We start from the raw sequence: 22,551 nt of genomic DNA, 5'->3' as shown, positions 1-22,551 counted from the left end.
AGGACAAAAAGCTACTGCTACCTCTCTTTCTGGCTGAAAAGCGTCATCCGATTGGCTTATGAGACTGCCGGACGGCAGCCTCCTGAACAAATCGCAGCCCACTCTACTAGGGCTGTGGCTTACACATGGGCCTTTAAGAACGAGGCTTCTGTTGATCAGATATGTAAGGCAGCGACTTGGTCTTCTCTGCACACTTTTGCCAAATTCTACAAATTTGATACTTTTGCTTCTTCGGAGGCTATTTTTGGGAGAAAGGTTTTGCAAGCCGTGGTGCATTCTATTTAGGTAACCTGATTTGCTCCCTCCCTTCATCCGTGTCCTAAAGCTTTGGTATTGGTTCCCACAAGTTATGGATGACGCCGTGGACCGGACACACCAATGTTGGAGAAAACAGAATTTATGCTTACCTGATAAATTACTTTCTCCAACGGTGTGTCCGGTCCACGGCCCGCCCTGGTTTTTTAATCAGGTTTGAAAAATTTCTTTCTCTATGCACTACAGTCACCACGGCACCCTATGGTTTCTCCTTTTTTCTCCTAACCGTCGGTCGAATGACTGGGGGGGCGGAGCCTGGGAGGGACTATATGGACAGCTTTTGCTGTGCTCTTTGCCATTTCCTGTTGGGGAAGAGAATATTACCACAAGTTATGGATGACGCCGTGGACCGGACACACCGTTGGAGAAAGTAATTTATCAGGTAAGCATAAATTCTGTTTTCATGATTCAGAACATGCAAAAAAAATTCTTTTTTTTTTTTTTTTTTTAACAACTTTCTAAATTACTTCTATTCTCAATTTTATTTGTTCCCTTGGTATCTTTTGTTAAAAGAAGGGATTTATGATTAGGAGCTGACCCATTTCTGGAGCACTATATGGCAGCAGTTTTGCAAAATGTATCTTTTTAACACAGAATATCATGGGAATGAAGCAAATTTGATAATGGAAGTAAATTGGAAAGTTTTTAAAAATGGTACGCTCTGAGTCATAAAAAATGGGGGGGGTTTCATATCCCTTTTAACCCTGATGAACCTACTTTAAAATGCAGCACTCACTGATAGGGGCTATGTTGCATTTCTCAATGTTTCTGATTGGCTGTTCAGGTGATATAGTTTGATTTAAGGTAAAAAGAGCATGAATCAGCCTTTTTTTGTTCTGTTTGCTGTATTGGCTTTTGTGTTTGTTGGTTGATAGCCATTATCTTTTGTTAAGGGTGCTGTTGTGGGGAAATAGAGATTAAATCTCATGACAATTGTCAGGCTCAGCTGTGACTTGGAAAGATTGCAATTGTTTTGATAAAAAAAAGAATTTTTTTTTTTTTTATGAGAAAATTGGAAAGATTGGAATTAGCCCCAGCGTTTTCTAATTGATCAGCCGCCAAAGTTTGAAATTTAGTGTGTGTATGTGGGGGGTCATGTTCTGAGGAACTTTAGCAGAAAATAGGATGTAGTGGAGGGCTACTCAAACTATAGCATATGGGGGGGCGGAGCCAACTGCCGAACTAGCTGGACGTGTCTCGGTGCAGCTCCCGATCCCAGGATCCTAAATTAGGGGTCTTTTCACATATTACAACTACTTTTTGATCAGCATCAAGAACTGCCATATTATCGATATGAGTTTTTGAGGGACCGGAGAGACTGCACCCGGACACCACTATTGTCCTACCCTATAGTGACTCTGTGAATGAGGTGACCATAAAACTGAGCCAACGCTTTACACATGAGGGACTACAAGCAGTGCAGATGGGCATATTTTGGTAAGACCTTGGATGTGCCAATACACCGGAGATAATTATTGCCTCATTAGCTTCACAAGAAGGGAGCCGCCATTTTGAGGACACCACGTTTTATCAACAGATCCTCAGTCACCCAGTTATCTTGAGAGAAACTGAAAATATATCCCATCTCAACGCTTTCTATTAAGCTATCAACATGGGGATTGCCCCTTATTTCCTTGAGGAGCTACGATCCCTGCTAGAGAGGCATCACGCTGCGTTAGCAGACAAGCTGTATGCATCGCCTAATAGCCGAGGCACAAGTCACTTCCAGCAACCAGATTCAGCAAAGAAGTTAGCATATCATAATGAAGTGACGGTCAGAAAAGCGGATAAAGTTATCCACAGCCTTAAAATTATGCCTCCAGCTGGCGCAACCACACCTGAAGCGATCCCTTCTATTGGCCATCTTTCTGACACGGATCCATCCAAACTACTGCCTCAGCAAGATAGAGCCCATCCGTTGGTGAATACTATAACTGATGAGCATTATCGAATCCCAAGAGCCTCACTATTTAAGTCGGCGGATACTGGGGAAATGTTGGGGACTTTTGTGCACAGAGACAGCTACATAGTACACACGCTGTTGCCAGGGTCATACAGGAACTCTGGAATGTTATGGAAGTCGGCTCTGAATATAACAGACAAACAGAAGACTAAGCTCCCGACTTCGTTTGTGCCTGTGCAAGGGACATTATACATGGCAAGCTGTCAGATTACAGCTACTAAGTTCCAGCTAGAGAACAACAAAAACAGGCACAAGTTGAAGATTCTCCACATGCGAATCACTCAGGGGCATGGTCTAGAAAGACTTCTGGAGGGCAGAGGAGTCGGTTAGACATGGTTACTTCTTTAATTAATGACAAATTTGCAACGGACTCAAAAACAGATTTATGTGAAAAATGTTTTATCTTATAATCCTTCTTGGTGACATTTCGTTACATTCATATCTTGTATGATGCTGTCAATAATACATAACTGTTGGCTGAGAAAATGGATATGTAGATATAACAACCAGATGTCGGCTGTTAAAGCTTAATGGGTATTGCTATTATTCATAGTTAAGTTGCTGTAACAGCTTACTTAGTTGCATATGATTGCATCAACTAGCTCAATGATGCCTATCTGGCCAGAATATGACATTGCCTAAATGGTGCACGAGATGTTTGGCCAAATATTTTAAACGGCAGTCTGAAGATAGATAATAAAATATTCAGAGACGCGATGTTGATACCATTTGTCTCCACTAGAGGGGAGTCGAGGATTGGTTTCAGATTGGTATAGGCAGCTGGTGTCCGTGATTCTGTAGCTGGCTCTATTTTACTTGTTCAGGTCTGCTTCAAGCTGACCCTAGACCTGCTTAAACTGGGCTAAATATGTATATATATAGATCCTCTTAAGCAGCATGTGTTTTACTGCACACCAGATATGACCCAGCCAAATACTTCTCAATATATAGCTCTAAGATCTTCTATAACACTACTAACTCTTAAAGACTGTTATTATGCATACTATATTATATATACACAAATGTCTTCTACACAGTTTTATCCTTGATATCTAGACTTATAAGGACATCATTGCTGTTTGATGAAAATGTTATTGGTCACTATATGTTTTGTTCAGCTTAAGTGCTTGCTAAGCTTTTGTATTCAATTATCTCCTACACATATAATTAATCTTTGTATGCTGGTCGCACCCTGGCATATTGAGCTCCTTACAGGAACACAATTTCTCTGTACTATTACTTTGAGCTTGTATTGATAGTAAATTGACATAAATATATGGATCCTGGCAGGACTGCTAGTGGTTTAGTAACTAAAGCGTAAACCTTTTTATATCACCTAACCTGGTCACAAGACTGGGGTACACACTAATAGCAGTACCAATTTTTTAGGCACATTATCTCTACGATGCATGCATTAATAATTTGCCCTGCTAAATGTGAATAGCAGTTGTATAATTATTACTGGGTAACCTCTATGCCTAATACTTATAGATAATGCCTGACTGGGACTGCCGTGGTTATGCATCTAAGGCCGCTGGGCATAGGGCCCATGCCCTGTGGCATATTTATTTTCCATTTCAAAACCCATATACCTATACTCTAGATTTTATTAGACTCCCTATTTATCTCTGAGAGGTTGCTATGTTTCAGTACATAAAATGAGGCTGGCCCTTGTTTTGACTTACTGCTCAGATAACCAGTATTTAGGGATCTATCCATCTATATGCAAATTTGTACGCTTAAGCCTTTTACTAGCCAAGGTCCAGTTTACTCATAGGTGATACTCTCTTGTTCCCACACAGTATATCCTCGATTATCATTGGTTCCCCTGCATTTAGGTAGACACGCTTCGTTGTCATTTTCATCTTGACCTTTTCAAATAATATTTTATTCTCCTGATGCGAGATCTTTTCTACGCCTTTGCGCTCTATATAAATTGGTTGCCGATATTCCAAGTTTTTGAACCAAATAATTGTTTGTTATTATCTGCTCATTGTCTTGACTATTCATCAATAGTTATGTATACTTTCTATTATACTGGGATTATATAGGGTGAGCTTCTTCAATATTAGCTAATTCTTTATAGTTAAATGACGCATACTACTCCGACCGAACTACATAAATCACGCCTACATAATGGGCCTAGAACCTAGGGCTTTACTATGATAAGACACTAGCTCAATTTATGCTCAACCCACCTATGCACTGTTATATTTATATTCATGTACTTCTCCCAACGCTACATTTGTTTTATTTTTGCTTCTTCAGTTATTAAGGTTAAATCGTGTTGTTGTTTTGTGATGTCGGGGTGTGAAACAGCATGCAAAGCTCTCAAATTAGATGTGGTGGTTATCGGTATAAGGTGAAGCAAAGCTTCACTTCAAAACCTCTGTCATATTTCCAGCATAACATGGCTTTTTGTATTGATACTAATCTAAGAGCATAGAGCTTATGGCTCCGCCGTGTCAAACAAACTATTGGCCTAATATGTAATCCGCTCTTTTCTAACTTTCCCTTGGTAAATCACAGGCTCATGAACCGCTGTATAAGGTCATGTCGTTCTATGGGGTTAAAGCCTGCTTATTTAATTTATGATACCTACCACATTCAAATAATCACCTCCCCCCCAGCCCATAATGTATCTCCTTACTAGGAGAACTTATTCCGCGGTTTGCCTTGCCTATACCGCAACCCTTACCATTCTTTTAATAGTAATTCTTACATTTCATCATAGCGCTGACTTTATTTCTCCCACTTGGCCTAACATGATTGGTCAGCATCACTTTTTCCTTCCCTAGTTTAGTAAGACAGTTTATTATATTCCCTCTAAAAATAATTAAAATGTATTGGGGTCCATAAGTGGCTCATTGCAGCATGAGAGGGACTTGTATTAACTAAAAAGAGGTTTCAGTTTTGCTTGTTCATTACTATAATTACTGCTATATTCATTGTATTACAGGAAAACAGGCAATTGTATTACTACACATAATGTTCATGTACTTTGTTTCAATGTTTATGCAACATGTATATTTATTTCTGTACTATATACTAACCTCAATAAAAAAAAACAAAAAAAACAAAACAAAATAAAATATAGCTTATAGGCCACATTTTGCCAAGGTGTTTCTGTGACCGTTAGTGATTGTACTTAAAGGACCAGTAAACACAGTAGATTTGCATAATCAACAAATGCAAGATAACAAGACAATACAATAACATTTACTCTGAATTTCAAATGAGTAGTAGATTTTTTTCTAACAATTTTCAAAGTTATGTATATTTCCACTCCCCTTGTACCATGTGATAGCAATCGGCCAATCACAAATGCATATACATATAGTCTGCGACTTCTTGCACATGCTTAGTAGGAGCTGGTGATTTAAAAAGTGTAAATATAAAAGACTGGCCTTTGCAGACAGCCTCCTTATCTAAGTGCCTTTGACAGACATGCAGTGTAGTCAATCATTGAAGACTCCTAAATAACTTCACGGGAGTGAGCACAATGTTATCTATATGACACATGTGAACTAGCACAGTCTAACTGTGAAAAACTTTCAAAATGCTCTGAGCTAGGAGGCGGTTTTGAACTGTTTAGAAATCAGTTTGAGCCCAGCTAGGTTTAGCTTTTCAAAAATACCACCAAGGGAACAAAGCAAATTTGATGATAAAAATAAATTGGAAAGTTGTTTAAAATGGCATGCCCTATCTGAATCATGAAAGTTTATTTTTGACTTTACTGTCCCTTTAAAGAAAAAGCATGCAAATGTTAGTATAGACCGTTAGAGGACATTACAAAACATCATCCCAATCTAATTTTATTCTGAGGCCTTATCTTTAGCAAAAGTGTGAGTATAGATATATAAATATGTCTGTGAACCCAGTGCATAGATAGACAAGCAATATACCAAAACATCAGGGAGGGAACCAGTAGTGACACTGAAATCCACTCAAGCCCTTCTGTTTATTTTATATTTTAGGCAAAGGAAGACTTAATACTGTTTGTCAATGATAAGCCCCTATTTGTTTCTTGGAAGAATCATGAAGGAAAAGAAAAGCCAAGTCTATTCTGGGTATAAGTTCACTTTCTCTTTTGCCCTGTTACTTTCTGAATTTGTGTTGTGTGTTGTGTGTTTTTTTGTTGTTGGTTTTTTTTTAACTGTAAACCCTTTCTGCATCTCTTCCATTACATTCCTTTGTTTCCTTTCACTCTGTCTTTTTTGCCAGAGTGTTTCTCGTAGCAGTTTATATTCTAAAAATATAAACTGGCAACCTTTTTAAATGGAATTTTTTAATGCGTGGCCAGTCTAATTTTAAACTATTTATGAAAGTTTAATACTTTAAATAATGTTACAAAAATAAAATAAATAGTGATTATATTAAAGGGATACTAAACGCATTTTTTTTTCTTTCATGAATCAGATAGAGCAGGCAATTTTAAGCAACTTTCTAATTTACTCCTATTATCAATTTTTCGTTCTCTTGGTATCTTTATTTGAAAAGCAGGAATTGAAAACTTAGGAGTCGGGCCCATTTTAGGTTTAACACTCTGGAAAGCGCTTGCTGATTGGTGGCTAAATGTAGCCACCAATCAGCAAGTGCTATCCAGGGTGCTGAACCAAAAATGGTCAGGCTCCTAAAATTTTATTTTTTGCTTTTTTAAATAAAGAAACCAAGAAAATAAAGAAAAATTGATGATAGGAGTAAATTAGAAAGTTGCTTAAAATTGCATTCTCTATCTGAAGCATGAAAGAAAAATTTTTGGGTTTAGTATCCCTTTTCTGTCTTTATTTATCTGAATGTTCTAGCAAGACTAGTCTCCTGGTCGGAGAAATTGTGCCTCATATTTTTTAATGGGTGTCATAAAGACAATTGGGGAGTATACTTGTCAGGTAACTTGGTTAAAGATAAATTCCTGTACAAATTGCCAAGGCATACCCATTATCAGTACCTATAACTGAGAATTAGCGACTTACTAAAGTGAGCTAATTTAATCGAGCTAGCCTGACCTATATAGCTTGAATATTACAAGGTAACATTATAACCATATAACCAGAAAGGTACTTGCTACCACTAATTATTTTAAGTGTTAATTAATTGGAATTTAATTTATTTTGTTATACTTATTTCTGTATGTGTAGGAAAGACGAGCACTGCATGACACAAGAGTTCTACTGTGTATACACTTTGTGTTTTGTATTTTATATTACTTTACACTTCAGGTTGTTTGTTTTATTATAGTTAAAGGGACATTATACACTCATTTTTTCTTTGCATAAATGTTTTGTAGATAATCTATTTATATAGCCCATAAAGTTTTTTTTTTTTTTAATTAATGTATAGTTTTGCTTATTTTTAAATAACATTGCTCTGATTTTCAGACTCCTAACTAAGCCCCAAAGTTTTATGTGAATACGCTCAACTACCTACTCCAGCTTGCTCCTGTTTGTGTAAAGGGTCTTTTCATATGCAAAAGAAGGGGGAGGGGGGGAGGGTCTTATTTGCCACTTGCAGTGGGCTTTCCAGCTACCTTTTCAACAGAGCCAAAGTGACAGCTTCTAAGTAAGTTTTTAAACAGTTTTATACTGGATTTTTATATCAGTATCTGTGCATATTATTCTTTATAGTAGTGTCTATTACATGCAGTTATATGAAAATGAGTGTATACTGTCCCTTTAAACTTTACATTATTTTGTACACAGCAGTGTATTTAGGATTATGATTTTACAAATGATTCTTTGACAGTTTGTGTAACTTTAGCAAATTATGCTCGTACTTTGTATATTTGTGTAACGTTTACTAATTACATTGCACTTTGTTTGTTCTATTTCATTACTTTCTATGGGCTTGATAAGCAAAGATTCTCTATTTTGGAGAGAAATTATAGTGCAGACTTCACAGGCGCTGAACTCACTGAATCCTATAAGAAAAAGGGCAGAACCTGGAAGTCCCAGAGAAATAAGAGATGCCTTCCATAGAAAGTACTTAGGATCTCTGGTATACAGAATTTCACATGGGAGATAGAAGTTAACTGGAGAACATCTGGAGCTGGTACAAATTCTCAGTTTGCAGCAAATACAAATTAAATTGAAATGTTTTCACTACAATTTTTAACTTGTTTTTGCCACTAGTGTAGTATATATTCCTTTTCTGTCAGTTAAGTGTATTGTGAATTTTAAACATACTTCACCTGCATACAGTTGGCGAGATAAGTGAGACCAGCTTGTGTAAAATGCTTACAACATTTCATAAGAATTGTGAGAGCTTCAGACATTCCTTGGGAACTCCCCTGTTCATCCCAGGGATTACTTCACTTTCTGAAGCTGTGTTTTTATTTTACAATATATAAAATACAAGTGCAATTTAATTTGTAAAAGAAACAGAAATATACAAATTATGATCTTAATTTGTTAGTTACACAGAAAACTTTCAAAACCTAATCAGAATGTGCGGGTGGATCTAAATGTATTAAAATATAAAATAGAGGTGTGGGCGGAGCTGACTACTGAAGCAGCAGGATGTGTACTGCTGGAGATTTTAGAGGTTCATTTATATATTTGTTTGTATTATTTGAGAGTTACAACCAGGATCCCTATAAGAAGCCTTATTTAGTGTTGCTTCTGAAGAGTTTTTGAGCATTTTGTTGTGCATGTTTTCCTGCCCTATGTTCTTCAGCAATGTCAGAGGCTGCCAGTAGCATATACTTATAACAGCTGTCATTTGATGAGACCTGCTGTTCTCAGGGCCTAGGCTGCTGCACAATCCACCCCAATATAACTGGTTGAAGCCATTTGAGCTGTAAAAGACATCTTAAATACAAGGAAGAACATTTTCTTGAATGATCCGATACATGCAGAAAAGATGGAGATGTTGAGTGATTTTTCTACTGCAAGTACTGACCAATATATTTATTATTTTATTTTATATTTTATTTTGTGTCACTAAAATCTCATGAAGTGTTTTAAGGATGTCAGGACGATATTAATTAGTGTGAGCCAAATCTGCTGTGGGACTATGTTCTGTGGAGGAGACATTGATTGGTAAAAAAAAAATAGAAAGCTACAAGGTGGCAGAGGAGTTCTTATATAGGGAGGTGCAGGTCACATTAACTGCTGCTCTTGAAGGCTATCTGCAGCAAGCTGACTTTTTTATAGACCTACTTGTACTGTGCCTCTACAGAGGAAAGTTTTGGCTGCATATGCGTTTACTGCTGAAGCCGACAAGGCTACCTCTGTAACCCTGCAAATGCCACGCGAAGGAGAAGATCTATTTTTTTTGAGCTATCACAGGCGGTTTTCTGTCCGATCTACACAGGACTTATGTCGATACTATTCTGGTATGCCAACAATTTAATATTTTTTAGCCGTTCTCCTCTAAAGCCAATACTCTTAAGGCTGTCAGTCGTGGTGTGGGTTAAACAACCTTATTCCACGCAATAGCGCTGGTTTTGTGATTTTATGGTATCTGATATATTGCACACTATTTTTGGAGAACTATACTTTATGGCCGTAGTACTGTATAATTATTAATATTCTACAAAAAGTATGTCTATTACTTACAGTATATGATAACTGTTGCTGATCTGAGGGTATATTAGTTATAGGCTTGACTCATGCCCTTCACTTTATGTGTACTATAGAAGAAAATAAAAGGTTTGAACATTCACGGCTTACACACTATAGTTATTGGTATAGTTTATTCAGCCAAAACCCACTGTTATAATGTAATATAAGCAGCCATTATTTCTTTTTGTTCTCTTTAGTTTATAAACTCCATTGTTTAATTTAAATTTGTATATATTTTATAATATAAATACTGTCTTAAATGCTTAAATACTTTTCTCCAACATTGGTGTGTCCGGTCCATGGCGTCATCCTTACTTGTGGGATATTCTCTTCCCCAACAGGAAATGGCAAAGAGTCCCAGCAAAGCTGGTCACATGATCCCTCCTAGGCTCCGCCCACCCCAGTCATTCTCTTTGCCGTTGCACAGGCAACATCTCCACGGAGATGGTTAAGAGTTTTTTGTAGTTTTATTCTTCTATCAAGTGTTTGTTATTTTAAAATAGTGCTGGTATGTACTATTTACTCTGAAACAGAAAAGGATGAAGATTTCTGTTTGTAAGAGGAAGATGATTTTTAGCAGACAGTAACTAAAATCGATTGCTGTTTCCACACAGGACTGTTGAGATGAAGTAACTTCAGTTGGGGGAAACAGTTAGCAGTCTTTTCTGCTTAAGGTATGACTAGCCATATTTCTAACAAGACCATGTAATGCTGGAAGGCTGTCATTTCCCCTCATGGGGACCGGTAAGCCATTTTCTTAGTTAAACATAAAAGAATAAAGGGCTTCAAAAAGGGCTTAAAAACTGGTAGACATTTTTCTGGGCTAAAACAATTGCTTTACTAGGCATATTATGCAGATTCTAACTAATTATTGGTATTATAATCTTGGGGAACGTTTAGAAAAACGGCAGGCACTGTGTTGGACACCTTTTTCAGATGGGGGCCTTTCTAGTTATAGACAGAGCCTCATTCTGGGACTGTATAGGGGTTAAATGTAAAAACTGCTCCGGTTCCGTTAATTTAAGGGTTAAAGCTCTGAAATTTGGTGTGCAATACTTTTAATGCTTTAAGACACTGTGGTGAAATTTTGGTGAATTTTGAACAATTCCTTCATACTTTTTCACATATTCAGTAATAAAGTGTTTTCAGTTTGAAATTTAAAGTGACAGTAACGGTTTTATTTTAAAACGTTTTTTGTGCTTTGCTGACAAGTTTAAGCCTGTTTAACATGTCTGTACCATCAGATAAGCTATGTTCTATATGTATGAAAGCCAATGTGTCTCCCCATTTAAATTTATGTGATAATTGTGCCATAGTGTCCAAACAAAGTAAGGACAGTAATGCAACAGATAATGATATTGCCCAAGATGATTCCTCAAATGAGGGGAGTAAACATGATACTACATCATCCCCTACTGTTTCTACACCAGTTATGCCCACACAGGAGGCCCCTAGTACATCTAGTGCGCCCATACTTATTACCATGCAACAATTAACGGCTGTAATGGATAACTCCATAGCAAATCTTTTATCCAAAATGCCTACTTATCAGAGAAAGCGCGATTGCTCTGTTTTAAACACTGAAGAGCAAGAGGACGCTGATGATAACTGTTCTGACATACCCTCACACCAATCTCAAGGGGCCATGAGGGAGGTTTTGTCTGATGGAGAAATTTCAGATTCAGGAAAAATTTCTCATCAAGCTGAACCTGATGTTGTGACATTTAAATTTAAATTAGAACATCTCCGCGCACTGCTTAAGGAGGTGTTATCTACTCTGGATGATTGTGACAATTTGGTCATTCCAGAGAAATTATGTAAGATGGACAAGTTCCTAGAGGTTCCGGTGCCCCCCGACGCTTTCCCTATACCCAAGCGGGTGGCGGACATAGTAAATAAAGAGTGGGAAAGGCCCGGCATACCTTTTGTTCCCCCCCCTATATTTAAGAAATTATTTCCTATAGTCGACCCCAGAAAGGACTTATGGCAGACAGTCCCCAAGGTCGAGGGGGCGGTTTCTACTCTAAACAAACGCACTACTATTCCTATCGAAGATAGTTGTGCTTTCTAAGATCCTATGGATAAGAAATTAGAGGGTTTGCTTAAAAAGATTTTTGTACAGCAAGGTTACCTTCTACAACCAATTTCATGCATTGTTCCTGTCACTACGGCAGCGTGTTTCTGGTTCGAGGAACTAGAAAAATCGCTCAGTAAAGAATCTTCGTATGAGGAGGTTATGGACAGAGTTCAAGCACTTAAATTGGCTAACTCTTTTGTTTTAGATGCCGCTTTGCAATTAGCTAGATTAGCGGCGAAAAATTCAGGGTTTGCTGTCGTGGCGCGCAGAGTGCTTTGGCTAAAGTCTTGGTCAGCGGATGTGTCTTCCAAGACAAAATTGCTTAACATTCCTTTCAAAGGTAAAACATTATTTGGACCTGATTTGAAAGAGATTATTTCAGACATCACTGGGGGAAAGGGCCACGCCCTCCCACAGGATAGTTCTTTTAAGGCTAATAATAAGCCTAATTTTCGTCCCTTTCGCAGAAACGGACCAGTCTCTAATTCTGTATCCTCTAAGCAAGAGGGTAATACTTCACAACCCAAACCAGCCTGGAAACCAATGCAAGGCTGGAACAAGGGTAAGCAGGCCAAGAAGCCTACCACTGCTACCAAAACAGCATGAAGGGATAGCCCCCGATCCGGGACCGGATCTAGTGGGGGGCAGACTTTCTCTCTTTGCTCAGGCTTGGGCAAGAGATGTTCAGGATCCTTGGGCGCTAGAAATAGTTTCTCAAGGTTATCTCCTGGAATTCAAGGAACTACCCCCAAGGGGAAGGTTCCACAGGTCTCAATTATCTTCAAACCAAATAAAGAGACAGGCATTCTTACATTGTGTAGAAGACCTGTTAAAGATGGGAGTGATACATCCAGTTCCAATAAGAGAACAATTAATGGGATTTTATTCCAATCTGTTCATAGTTCCCAAAAAAGAGGGAACATTCAGACCAATTTTGGATCTAAAGATCCTAAACAAATTTCTCAGGGTACCATCGTTCAAAATGGAAACTATTCGAATGATCCTACCTACTATCCAGGAAAATCAATTTATGACTACCGTGGATTTAAAGGATGCGTACCTACATATTCCTATCCACAAGGAACATCATCAGTTCCTAAGGTTCGCTTTTCTGGACAAGCATTACCAGTTTATGGCACTTCCATTTGGATTAGCCACTGCTCCAAGGATTTTCACAAAGGTACTAGGGTCCCTTCTAGCGGTTCTAAGACCAAGGGGCATTGCAGTAGTACCTTACTTGGACGACATCCTGATTCAAGCGTCGTCCCTGTCAAAAGCAAAGGCTCATACGGACATCGTCCTAGCCTTTCTCAGATCTCACGGATGGAAGGTGAACAAAGAAAAAAGTTCTCTGTCCCCGTCAACAAGAGTTCCCTTCTTGGGAACAATAATAGATTCCTTAGAAATGAGGATTTTTCTGACAGAGGTCAGAAAATCAAAACTTCTAAGCTCTTGTCAAGTACTTCATTCTGTTCCTCGTCCTTCCATAGCGCAGTGCATGGAAGTAATAGGATTGATGGTTGCAACAATGGACATAGTTCCTTTTGCACAAATTCATCTAAGACCATTACAACTGTGCATGCTCAGACAGTGGAATGGGGATTATACAGACTTGTCTCCGACGATTCAAGTAGATCAAAAGACCAGAGATTCACTCCGTTGGTGGCTGACCCTGGACAATCTGTCACAGGGAATGAGCTTCCGCAGACCAGAGTGGGTCATTGTCACGACCGACGCCAGCCTAGTGGGCTGGGGCGCGGTCTGGGAATCCCTGAAAGCTCAGGGTCTATGGTCTCGGGAAGAGTCTCTTCTCCCGATAAACATTCTGGAACTGAGAGCGATATTCAATGCTCTCAGAGCTTGGCCTCAACTAGCAAAGGCCAAATTCATAAGGTTTCAGTCAGACAACATGACGACCGTTGCATATATCAGTCATCAGGGGGGAACAAGGACTTCCCTGGCGATGAAAGAAGTGACCAAGATAATTCAATGGGCGGAGGATCACTCCTGCCACTTGTCTGCGATCCACATCCCAGGAGTGGAAAATTGGGAAGCGGATTTTCTGAGTCGTCAGACATTCCATCCGGGGGAGTGGGAACTCCATCCGGAAATCTTTGCCCAAATAACTCAATTATGGGGCATTCCAGACATGGATCTGATGGCGTCTCGTCAGAACTTCAAGGTTCCTTGCTACGGGTCCAGATCCAGGGATCCCAAGGCGACCCTAGTAGATGCACTAGTAGCACCTTGGACCTTCAACCTAGCTTATGTATTCCCATCGTTTCCTCTCATCCCCAGGCTGGTAGCCAGGATCAATCAAGAGAGGGCCTCGGTGATCTTGATAGCTCCTGCGTGGCCACGCAGGACTTGGTATGCAGACCTGGTGAATATGTCATCGGCTCCACCATGGAAGCTACCTTTGAGACAGGACCTTCTTGTTCAGGGTCCATTCGAACATCCGAATCTGGTTTCCCTCCAACTGACGGCTTGGAGATTGAACGCTTGATTTTATCAAAGCGTGGGTTTTCAGATTCTGTAATAGATACTCTGATTCAGGCTAGAAAGCCTGTAACTAGAAAAATTTACCATAAAATATGGAAAAAATATATCTGTTGGTGTGAATCTAAAGGATTCCCATGGAACAAGATAAAAATTCCTAAGATTCTATCCTTTCTACAAGAAGGTTTGGAGAAAGGATTATCTGCAAGTTCTCTGAAGGGACAGATCTCTGCTTTATCTGTTTTACTTCACAAAAGACTGGCAGCTGTGCCAGATGTTCAAGCATTTGTTCAGGCTCTGGTTAGGATCAAGCCTGTTTACAGACCTTTGACTCCTCCCTGGAGTCTAAATCTAGTTCTTTCAGTTCTTCAAGGGGTTCCGTTTGAACCTTTACATTCCATAGATATTAAGTTATTATCTTGGAAAGTTTTGTTTTTGGTTGCAATTTCTTCTGCTAGAAGAGTTTCAGAGTTATCTGCTCTGCAGTGTTCTCCGCCCTATCTGGTGTTCCATGCAGATAAGGTGGTTTTGCGTACTAAGCCTGGTTTTCTTCCGAAAGTTGTTTCCAACAAAAATATTAACCAGGAGATAGTTGTACCTTCTTTGTGTCCGAATCCAGTTTCAAAGAAGGAACGTTTGTTACACAATTTGGACGTAGTCCGTGCTCTAAAATTCTATTTAGAGGCTACTAAAGATTTCAGACAAACATCTTCCTTGTTTGTTGTTTATTCTGGTAAAAGGAGAGGTCAAAAAGCGACTTCTACCTCTCTTTCCTTTTGGCTTAAAAGCATTATCCGATTGGCTTATGAGACTGCCGGACGGCAGCCTCCTGAAAGAATCACAGCTCACTCCACTAGGGCTGTGGCTTCCACATGGGCCTTCAAGAACGAGGCTTCTGTTGACCAGATATGTAAGGCAGCGACTTGGTCTTCACTGCACACTTTTGCCAAATTTTACAAATTTGATACTTTTGCTTCTTCGGAGGCTATTTTTGGGAGAAAGGTTTTGCAAGCCGTGGTGCCTTCCATTTAGGTGACCTGATTTGCTCCCTCCCTTCATCCGTGTCCTAAAGCTTTGGTATTGGTTCCCACAAGTAAGGATGACGCCGTGGACCGGACACACCAATGTTGGAGAAAACAGAATTTATGCTTACCTGATAAATTACTTTCTCCAACGGTGTGTCCGGTCCATGGCCCGCCCTGGTTTTTTAATCAGGTCTGATGAATTATTTTCTCTAACTACAGTCACCACGGTATCATATGGTTTCTCCTATATATATTTCCTCCTGTCCGTCGGTCGAATGACTGGGGTGGGCGGAGCCTAGGAGGGATCATGTGACCAGCTTTGCTGGGACTCTTTGCCATTTCCTGTTGGGGAAGAGAATATCCCACAAGTAAGGATGACGCCATGGACCGGACACACCGTTGGAGAAAGTAATTTATCAGGTAAGCATAAATTCTGTTTTTATGGGAATTGAGCTGAATAGCGAATGGCAGTCCCTTTGAAAATTTGTCTATGGTCTCTCGTATATCTTTTATATCTGTCTTATACCCAACTTTAAGCGTAGCTTAGCGCTTAGTTAACTCCTTATATAATTGATATTTTATAGTGTATAGCATAGTTCTTCTTTGTGCAATAAAACTATCAGTTATCAATTTGATATCCTGACATCTGTCATGTCTATTTCTCCAACATTGGTGTGTCCGGTCCACGGCGTCATCCATAACTTGTGGGAATACTCTCTTCCCCAACAGGAAATGGCAAAGAGCACAGCAAAAGCTGTCCATATAGTCCCTCCCAGACTCCGCCCCCCCAGTCATTCTCTTTGCCGCTCTGAACAAGTAGCATCTCCACGGAGATGGTGAAGAGTATGTGGTGTTTAGTTGTAGTTATTTATTCTTCTATCAAGAGTTTGTTATTTTAAAATAGTGCTGATATGTACTATTTACTCTGAAACAGAAAGAGATGAAGAGTTCTGTTTAAAAGAGGAGTATGATTTTAGCAGCAGTAACTAAAATCGATTGCTGTTCCCACACAGGACTGTTGAGATGAGAGAACGTCAGTTGGGGGGAACAGTTTGCAGACTTTTCTGCTCAAGGTATGACTAGCCATTTTTCTAACAAGACTGTGTAATGCTGGAAGGCTGTCATTTTTCCCTCATGGGGATCGGTAAGCCATTTTCTTAGTCTCAAACAGAATAAAGGGCTTATTATGGACTGTAAACTGGTAGACACTGTTATGGGCTAAATCGATTGCTTTATTTAGGTATTATTTGCAGTTAGAAGTTGAATTTCACACTTTTATAACTTTGGGGAACGTTTTTTAACGTCAGGCACTGGTTAAGACAGCTTTCCAGTCAGGAAGGGCCTTTCTCTGTAGTAGGCAGAGCCTCATTTTCGCGCCATTACTGCACATTTACTTTTGAGAACAGTACATGCAGCTGCATGTGTGAGGGTCTGGATTTCACTGAAAAAGTTCCTAGAAGGCTTCATTTGGTATCGTATACCCCCTGGGATTGGTGAAGTCGCAGCAAAGGCTGTGGCTGGGACTGTAAAGGGGTTAAAATTGTAAACGGCTCCGGTTTCCACATTTTAAGGGTTAACAGCTTGAAATTTGGGGTGCAATACTTTGAATGCATTAAGACACTGTGGTGAAAATTTGGTAAAGATAGGATAATTCCTTCATAGTTTTTCACATATTCAGTAATAAAGTGTGCCCTGTTTAACATTTAAAGAGACAGTAACGTTTTTATTTTAAAACGGTTTTTGTGCTTTATTAACCAGTTTATGCCTGTTTAACATGTCTGTGCCTTCAGATAGTTCATGTTCTGTATGTATGGAAGCCAATGTGGTTCCCCCTTCCAACATGTGTGATAATTGTGCCATAGCGTCCAAACAAAGTAAGGACAGTACTGTCACAGATAGTAAAGTTGCCCAGGATGATTCCTCAGATGAAGGAAGTAGACATAGTTCTACATCATCTCCTTCTGTGTCTATACCAGTTACGTCCGCGCAGGCGACCCCTAGTACTTCTAGCGCGCCAATGCTTGTTACTATGCAACAATTGACGGCAGTAATGGATAACTCCATACCCTGATGCTTTTCCGATACCCAAGCGGGTGGCGGACATAGTGAATAAGGAGTGGGAGAAGCCAGGCATACCTTTTTGTCCCTCCTCCTATATTTAAAAAATTATTTCCTATGGTCGACACCAGAAAGGACTTATGGCAAATAGTCCCTAAGGTCGAGGGGGCAGTTTCTACACTAGCCAAACGCACGACCATTCCTATTGAGGACAATTGTGCTTTCAAAGATCCTATGGATAAAAAATTGGAGGGTTTGCTTAAAAAGATTTTTGTACAGCAAGGTTACCTCCTTCAACCTATTTCGTGCATTATTCCTGTCACTACAGCGGCGTGGTTCTGGTTCGAGGAACTGGAAAAGTCGCTCTGTAGGGAGACTCCGTATGAGGAAGTCATGGACAGAATTCACGCACTTAAGTTAGCTAATTCTTTTATTTTAGACGCCGCTTTGCAGTTAGCGAAGTTAGCGGCGAAAAATTCAGGTTTTGCTATTGTGGTGCGCAGAGCGCTCTGGCTAAAGTCTTGGTCGGCGGATGTATCTTCCAAGACAAAATTGCTTAATATTCCTTTCAAAGGTAAGAATGGGCCAGAATTTGGGCCAGAATTGAAAGAGATCATTTCAGACATCACCGGGGGAAAGGGCCATGCCCTCCCACAAGATAAGCCTTTCAGGGCTAAGAATAAGTCCAATTTACGTTCCTTTCGCAATTTCAGGAAGGGACCGGCTTCCAACTCTGCAGCCTCTAGACAAGAGGGTAACGCTTCCCAGACTAAACCATCTTGGAAACCAATGCAAGGCTGGAACAAGGGTAAACAGGCCAAGAAGCCTGCAGCTGCTACCAAAACAGCATGAAGGGGTAGCCCCCGATCCGGGACCGGATCTAGTAGGGGGCAGACTTTCTCTCTTCGCTCAGGCTTGGGCAAGAGATGTTCAGGATCCCTGGGCACTAGAAATAGTCTATCAGGGTTATCTTCTAGAATTCAAGGAACTACCCCCAAGGGGAAGGTTCCACATGTCTCACTTATCTTCAAACCAAATAAAGAGACAGGCATTCTTACATTGTGTAGAAGAACTGTTAAAGATGGGAGTGATACACCCAGTCCCAACTGTGGAACAGGGTCAGGGGTTTTACTCAAATCTGTTTGTAGTTCCCAAAAAAGAGGGAACTTTCAGACCAATTCTGGATTTAAAAATTCTAAACAAATTTCTCAGAGTTCCATCGTTCAAAATGGAAACCATTCGAACAATTTTACCTACAATCCAGGAGGGTAAATTTATGACTACCGTGGATTTAAAGGATGCGTATCTACATATTCCTATCCACAAAGATCATTATCAGTTCCTAAGGTTCGCCTTTCTGGACTAGCATTACCAGTTTGTGGCTCTCCCATTCGGGCTAGCCACTGCTCCAAGGATTTTCACAAAGGTGCTTGGGTCCTTTCTAGCGGTCCTAAGACCAAGGGGTATTGCAGTGGCACCTTATCTGGACGACATTCTAATCCAAGCGTTGTCTCTTTCCAAAGCAAAGGCTCATACAGACATTGTTCTAGCCTTTCTCAGATCTCACGGGTGGAAGGTGAACGTAGAAAAGAGTTCCCTGTCTCTGTCGACAAGAGTTCCCTTCTTGGGAACAATAATAGATTCTTTAGAAATGAAGATTTTCCTGACAGAGGTCAGAAAGTCAAAGCTTCTAAACGCTTGTCAAGTTCTTTACTCTATTCTGTAGCCTTCCATAGCTCAGTGCATGGAAGTAGTAGGGTTGATGGTTGCAGCAATGGACATAGTTCCTTTTGCTCAAATTCATCTAAGACCATTACAACTGTGCATGCTCAAGCAGTGGAATGGGGACTATACAGACTTGTCTCCAACGATTCAAGTAGACCAGATGACCAGAGACTCACTCCGTTGGTGGTTGACCCAGGATCACCTGTCCCAGGGAATGAGTTTCCGCAGACCAGAGTGGGTCATCGTCGCGATTGACGCCAGTCTATTAGGCTGGGGCGCGGTCTGGGATTCTCTGAAAGCTCAGGGTCTATGGTCTCGGGAAGAATCTCTTCTCCCGATAAACATTCTGGAACTGAGAGCGATATTCAATGCTCTTCGGGCTTGGCCTCAACTAGCGAAGGCCAGATTCATAAGATTCCAGTCAGACAACATGACGACTGTTGCTTACATCAACCATCAGGGGGGAACAAGGAGTTCCTTGGCGATGAGAGAGGTGTCCAAAATAATCAAATGGGCGGAGGATCACTCCTGCCACCTATCTGCAATTCACATCCCAGGAGTAGACAACTGGGAGGCGGATTATTTGAGTCGTCAGACTTTCCATCCGGGGGAGTGGGAACTTCACCCAGAGGTGTTTGCCCAGTTGACTCAATTATGGGGCATTCCAGACATTGATCTGATGGCGTCTCGTCAGAACTTCAAGGTTCCTTGCTACGGGTCCAGATCCAGGGATCCCAAGGCGACTCTAGAGGATGCGTTAGTGGCGCCTTGGTCGTTCAACCTAGCTTATGCGTTTCCACCGTTCCCTCTCCTTCCCAGGCTTGTAGCCAGGATCAAACAGGAGAAGGCCTCGGTGATTCTGATAGCTCCTGCGTGGCCACGCAGGACTTGGTATGCGGACCTGGTGAATATGTCATTGGCTCCACCATGGAAGCTACCTTTGAGACAGGATCTTCTAGTACAAGGTCCATTCGAACATCCAAATCTAGTTTCTCTCCAGCTGACTGCTTGGAAATTGAACGCTTGATCTTATCCAAGCGCGGATTTTCGGATTCAGTGATAGATACTCTGGTACAAGCCAGAAAACCTGTGACTAGAAAGATTTTTACCATAAAATATGGAAAAGATATATCTGTTGGTGTGAATCCAAGGGATTCTCATGGAGTAAGATTAAAATTCCCAGGATCCTCTCCTTTCTACAAGACGGTTTGGATAAGGGATTGTCAGCGAGTTCTTTAAAAGGACAGATTTCTGCTCTTTCTGTCTTGTTACACAAACGACTGACAGCTGTGCCAGATGTACAAGCTTTTGTACAGGCTTTGGTCAGGATTAAGCCTGTTTACAGACCTTTGACTCCTCCCTGGAGTCTAAATTTAGTTCTTTCAGTTCTTCAAGGAGTTCCGTTTGAACCCTTACATTCCATAGATATCAAGTTACTATCTTGGAAAGTTCTGTTTTTGGTTGCTATTTCTTCTGCTAGAAGAGTTTCTGAATTATCTGCTTTGCAGTGTGATCCACCCTATCTGGTGTTCCATTCAGATAAGGTGGTTTTGCGTACCAAGCCTGGTTTTCTTCCAAAAGTAGTTTCCAACAAGAATATTAACCAGGAAATAGTTGTTCCTTCTTTGTGTCCGAATCCAGTTTCAAAGAAGGAACGTTTGTTACACAATTTAGATGTAGTCCGTGCTTTAAAGTTCTATTTAGAAGCAACAAAGGATTTCAGACAAACTTCTTCTTTGTTTGTCGCTTATTCTGGTAAGAGGAGAGGACAAAAAGCTACTGCTACCTCTCTTTCTTTCTGGCTGAAAAGCATCATCCCATTGGCTTATGAGACTGCCGGACGGCAGCCTCCTGAACGAATCACAGCTCACTCTACTAGGGCTGTGGCTTCCACATGGGCCTTTAAGAACGAGGCTTTTGTTGATCAGATATGTAAGGCAGCGACCTGGTCTTCTCTGCACACTTTTGCCAAATTCTACAAATTTGATACTTTTGCTTCTTCGGAGGCTATTTTTGGGAGAAAGGTTTTGCAAGCCGTGGTGCCTTCTGTTTAGGTAACCTGATTTGCTCCCTCCCTTCATCCGTGTCCTAAAGCTTTGGTATTGGTTCCCACAAGTTATGGATGACGCCGTGGACCGGACACACCAATGTTGGAGAAAACAGAATTTATGCTTACCTGATAAATTACTTTCTCCAATGGTGTGTCCGGTCCACGGCCCGCCCTGGTTTTTTAATCAGGTTTGAAAAATTTCTTTCTCTATACACTACAGTCACCACGGCACCCTATAGTTTCTCCTTTTTTTCTCCTAACCGTCGGTCGAATGACTGGGGGGGCGGAGCCTGGGAGGGACTATATGGACAGCTTTTGCTGTGCTCTTTGCCATTTCCTGTTTGGGAAGAGAGTATTCCCACAAGTTATGGATGACGCCGTGGACCGGACACACCGTTGGAGAAAGTAATTTATCAGGTAAGCATAAATTCTGTTTTTATTAGCCATATAATATAAGCAGTCATCATAGGAGGTGGCCTCTTGATGTTAAAAGGACAGTATACACCCATTTTCATATAACTGCATGTAATAGACACTACTATAAAGAATAAGATGCACAGATACTGATATGAAAATCCAGTATAAAATGGTTCAAAAACGTACTTAGAAGCTTTCAGTTTAGCTCTGTTGAAAAGGCAGTTGGAAAGCCCACTGCAAGTGGGAAATAAGACACTCCCCCCTCCCCCTTTTTTTGCATATGAAAAGACCCTTTACACAAACAGGAGCAAGCTGGAGAAGGTAGCTGACGGTATTCACATAAAGCTTTGGGGCTTGGTTAGGGGTCTGAAAATCAGAGCATTGTTATTTAAAAATAAGCAAAATTATACATTTAAAAAAAAAAAAAAAACTTTATGGGCTTTATAAATAGATAATCTACAAAACATTTATGCAAAGAAAAAATGAGTGTATAATGGCCCTTTAAACAGATTGCTTAGTATCAATCCCCATTATTATATTTTTCAAATATCTTGTACCACTGTCAGCGGCCTAGATGGTAGGACAGGAGCTATGATGAGACTTATTATGGTTGTATTTTTGTAATTTTTCTGTGAAAACATGCCCCTTTTTACATTATTTGATGTACCTGTATTGGTAGCATGTTGTGTATACTGTCGTGCTCTTTGTCTATACTTGCTATTTTACCTCAGTTAAAAAAATAATAATAATATATATATATATATATATACAGGGAGTGCAGAATTATTAGGCAAATGAGTATTTTGACCACATCATCCTCTTTATGCATGTTGTCTTACTCCAAGCTGTATAGGCTCGAA

General features: G+C 40.2%; 1 protein-coding gene across 4 annotated transcripts in view; it reads left to right on the top strand.

Annotated features, from left to right (window-relative positions):
* RABGGTA (Rab geranylgeranyltransferase subunit alpha) overlaps window positions 1-22,551 on the top strand; it is a 190,667-nt gene that overhangs the window by 48,122 nt on the left and 119,994 nt on the right. For 3 of the 4 annotated variants that reach the window (XM_053702374.1, XM_053702375.1, XM_053702378.1), the window contains one exon: window positions 6,256-6,348. The exons of the other annotated variant lie outside the window; for it this stretch is intronic. In XM_053702374.1, coding sequence (XP_053558349.1) covers window positions 6,256-6,348 — 93 coding nt within the window. The remainder of the gene's footprint in view (window positions 1-6,255; window positions 6,349-22,551) is intronic. 4 annotated transcript variants of the gene reach the window in all.

Source organism: Bombina bombina, chromosome 2 (genome assembly GCF_027579735.1).
Source record: "Bombina bombina isolate aBomBom1 chromosome 2, aBomBom1.pri, whole genome shotgun sequence".
NCBI classification, from domain to species: Eukaryota; Metazoa; Chordata; class Amphibia; order Anura; family Bombinatoridae; genus Bombina; species Bombina bombina.
This window is presented reverse-complemented; position numbering and strand designations above follow the sequence as displayed.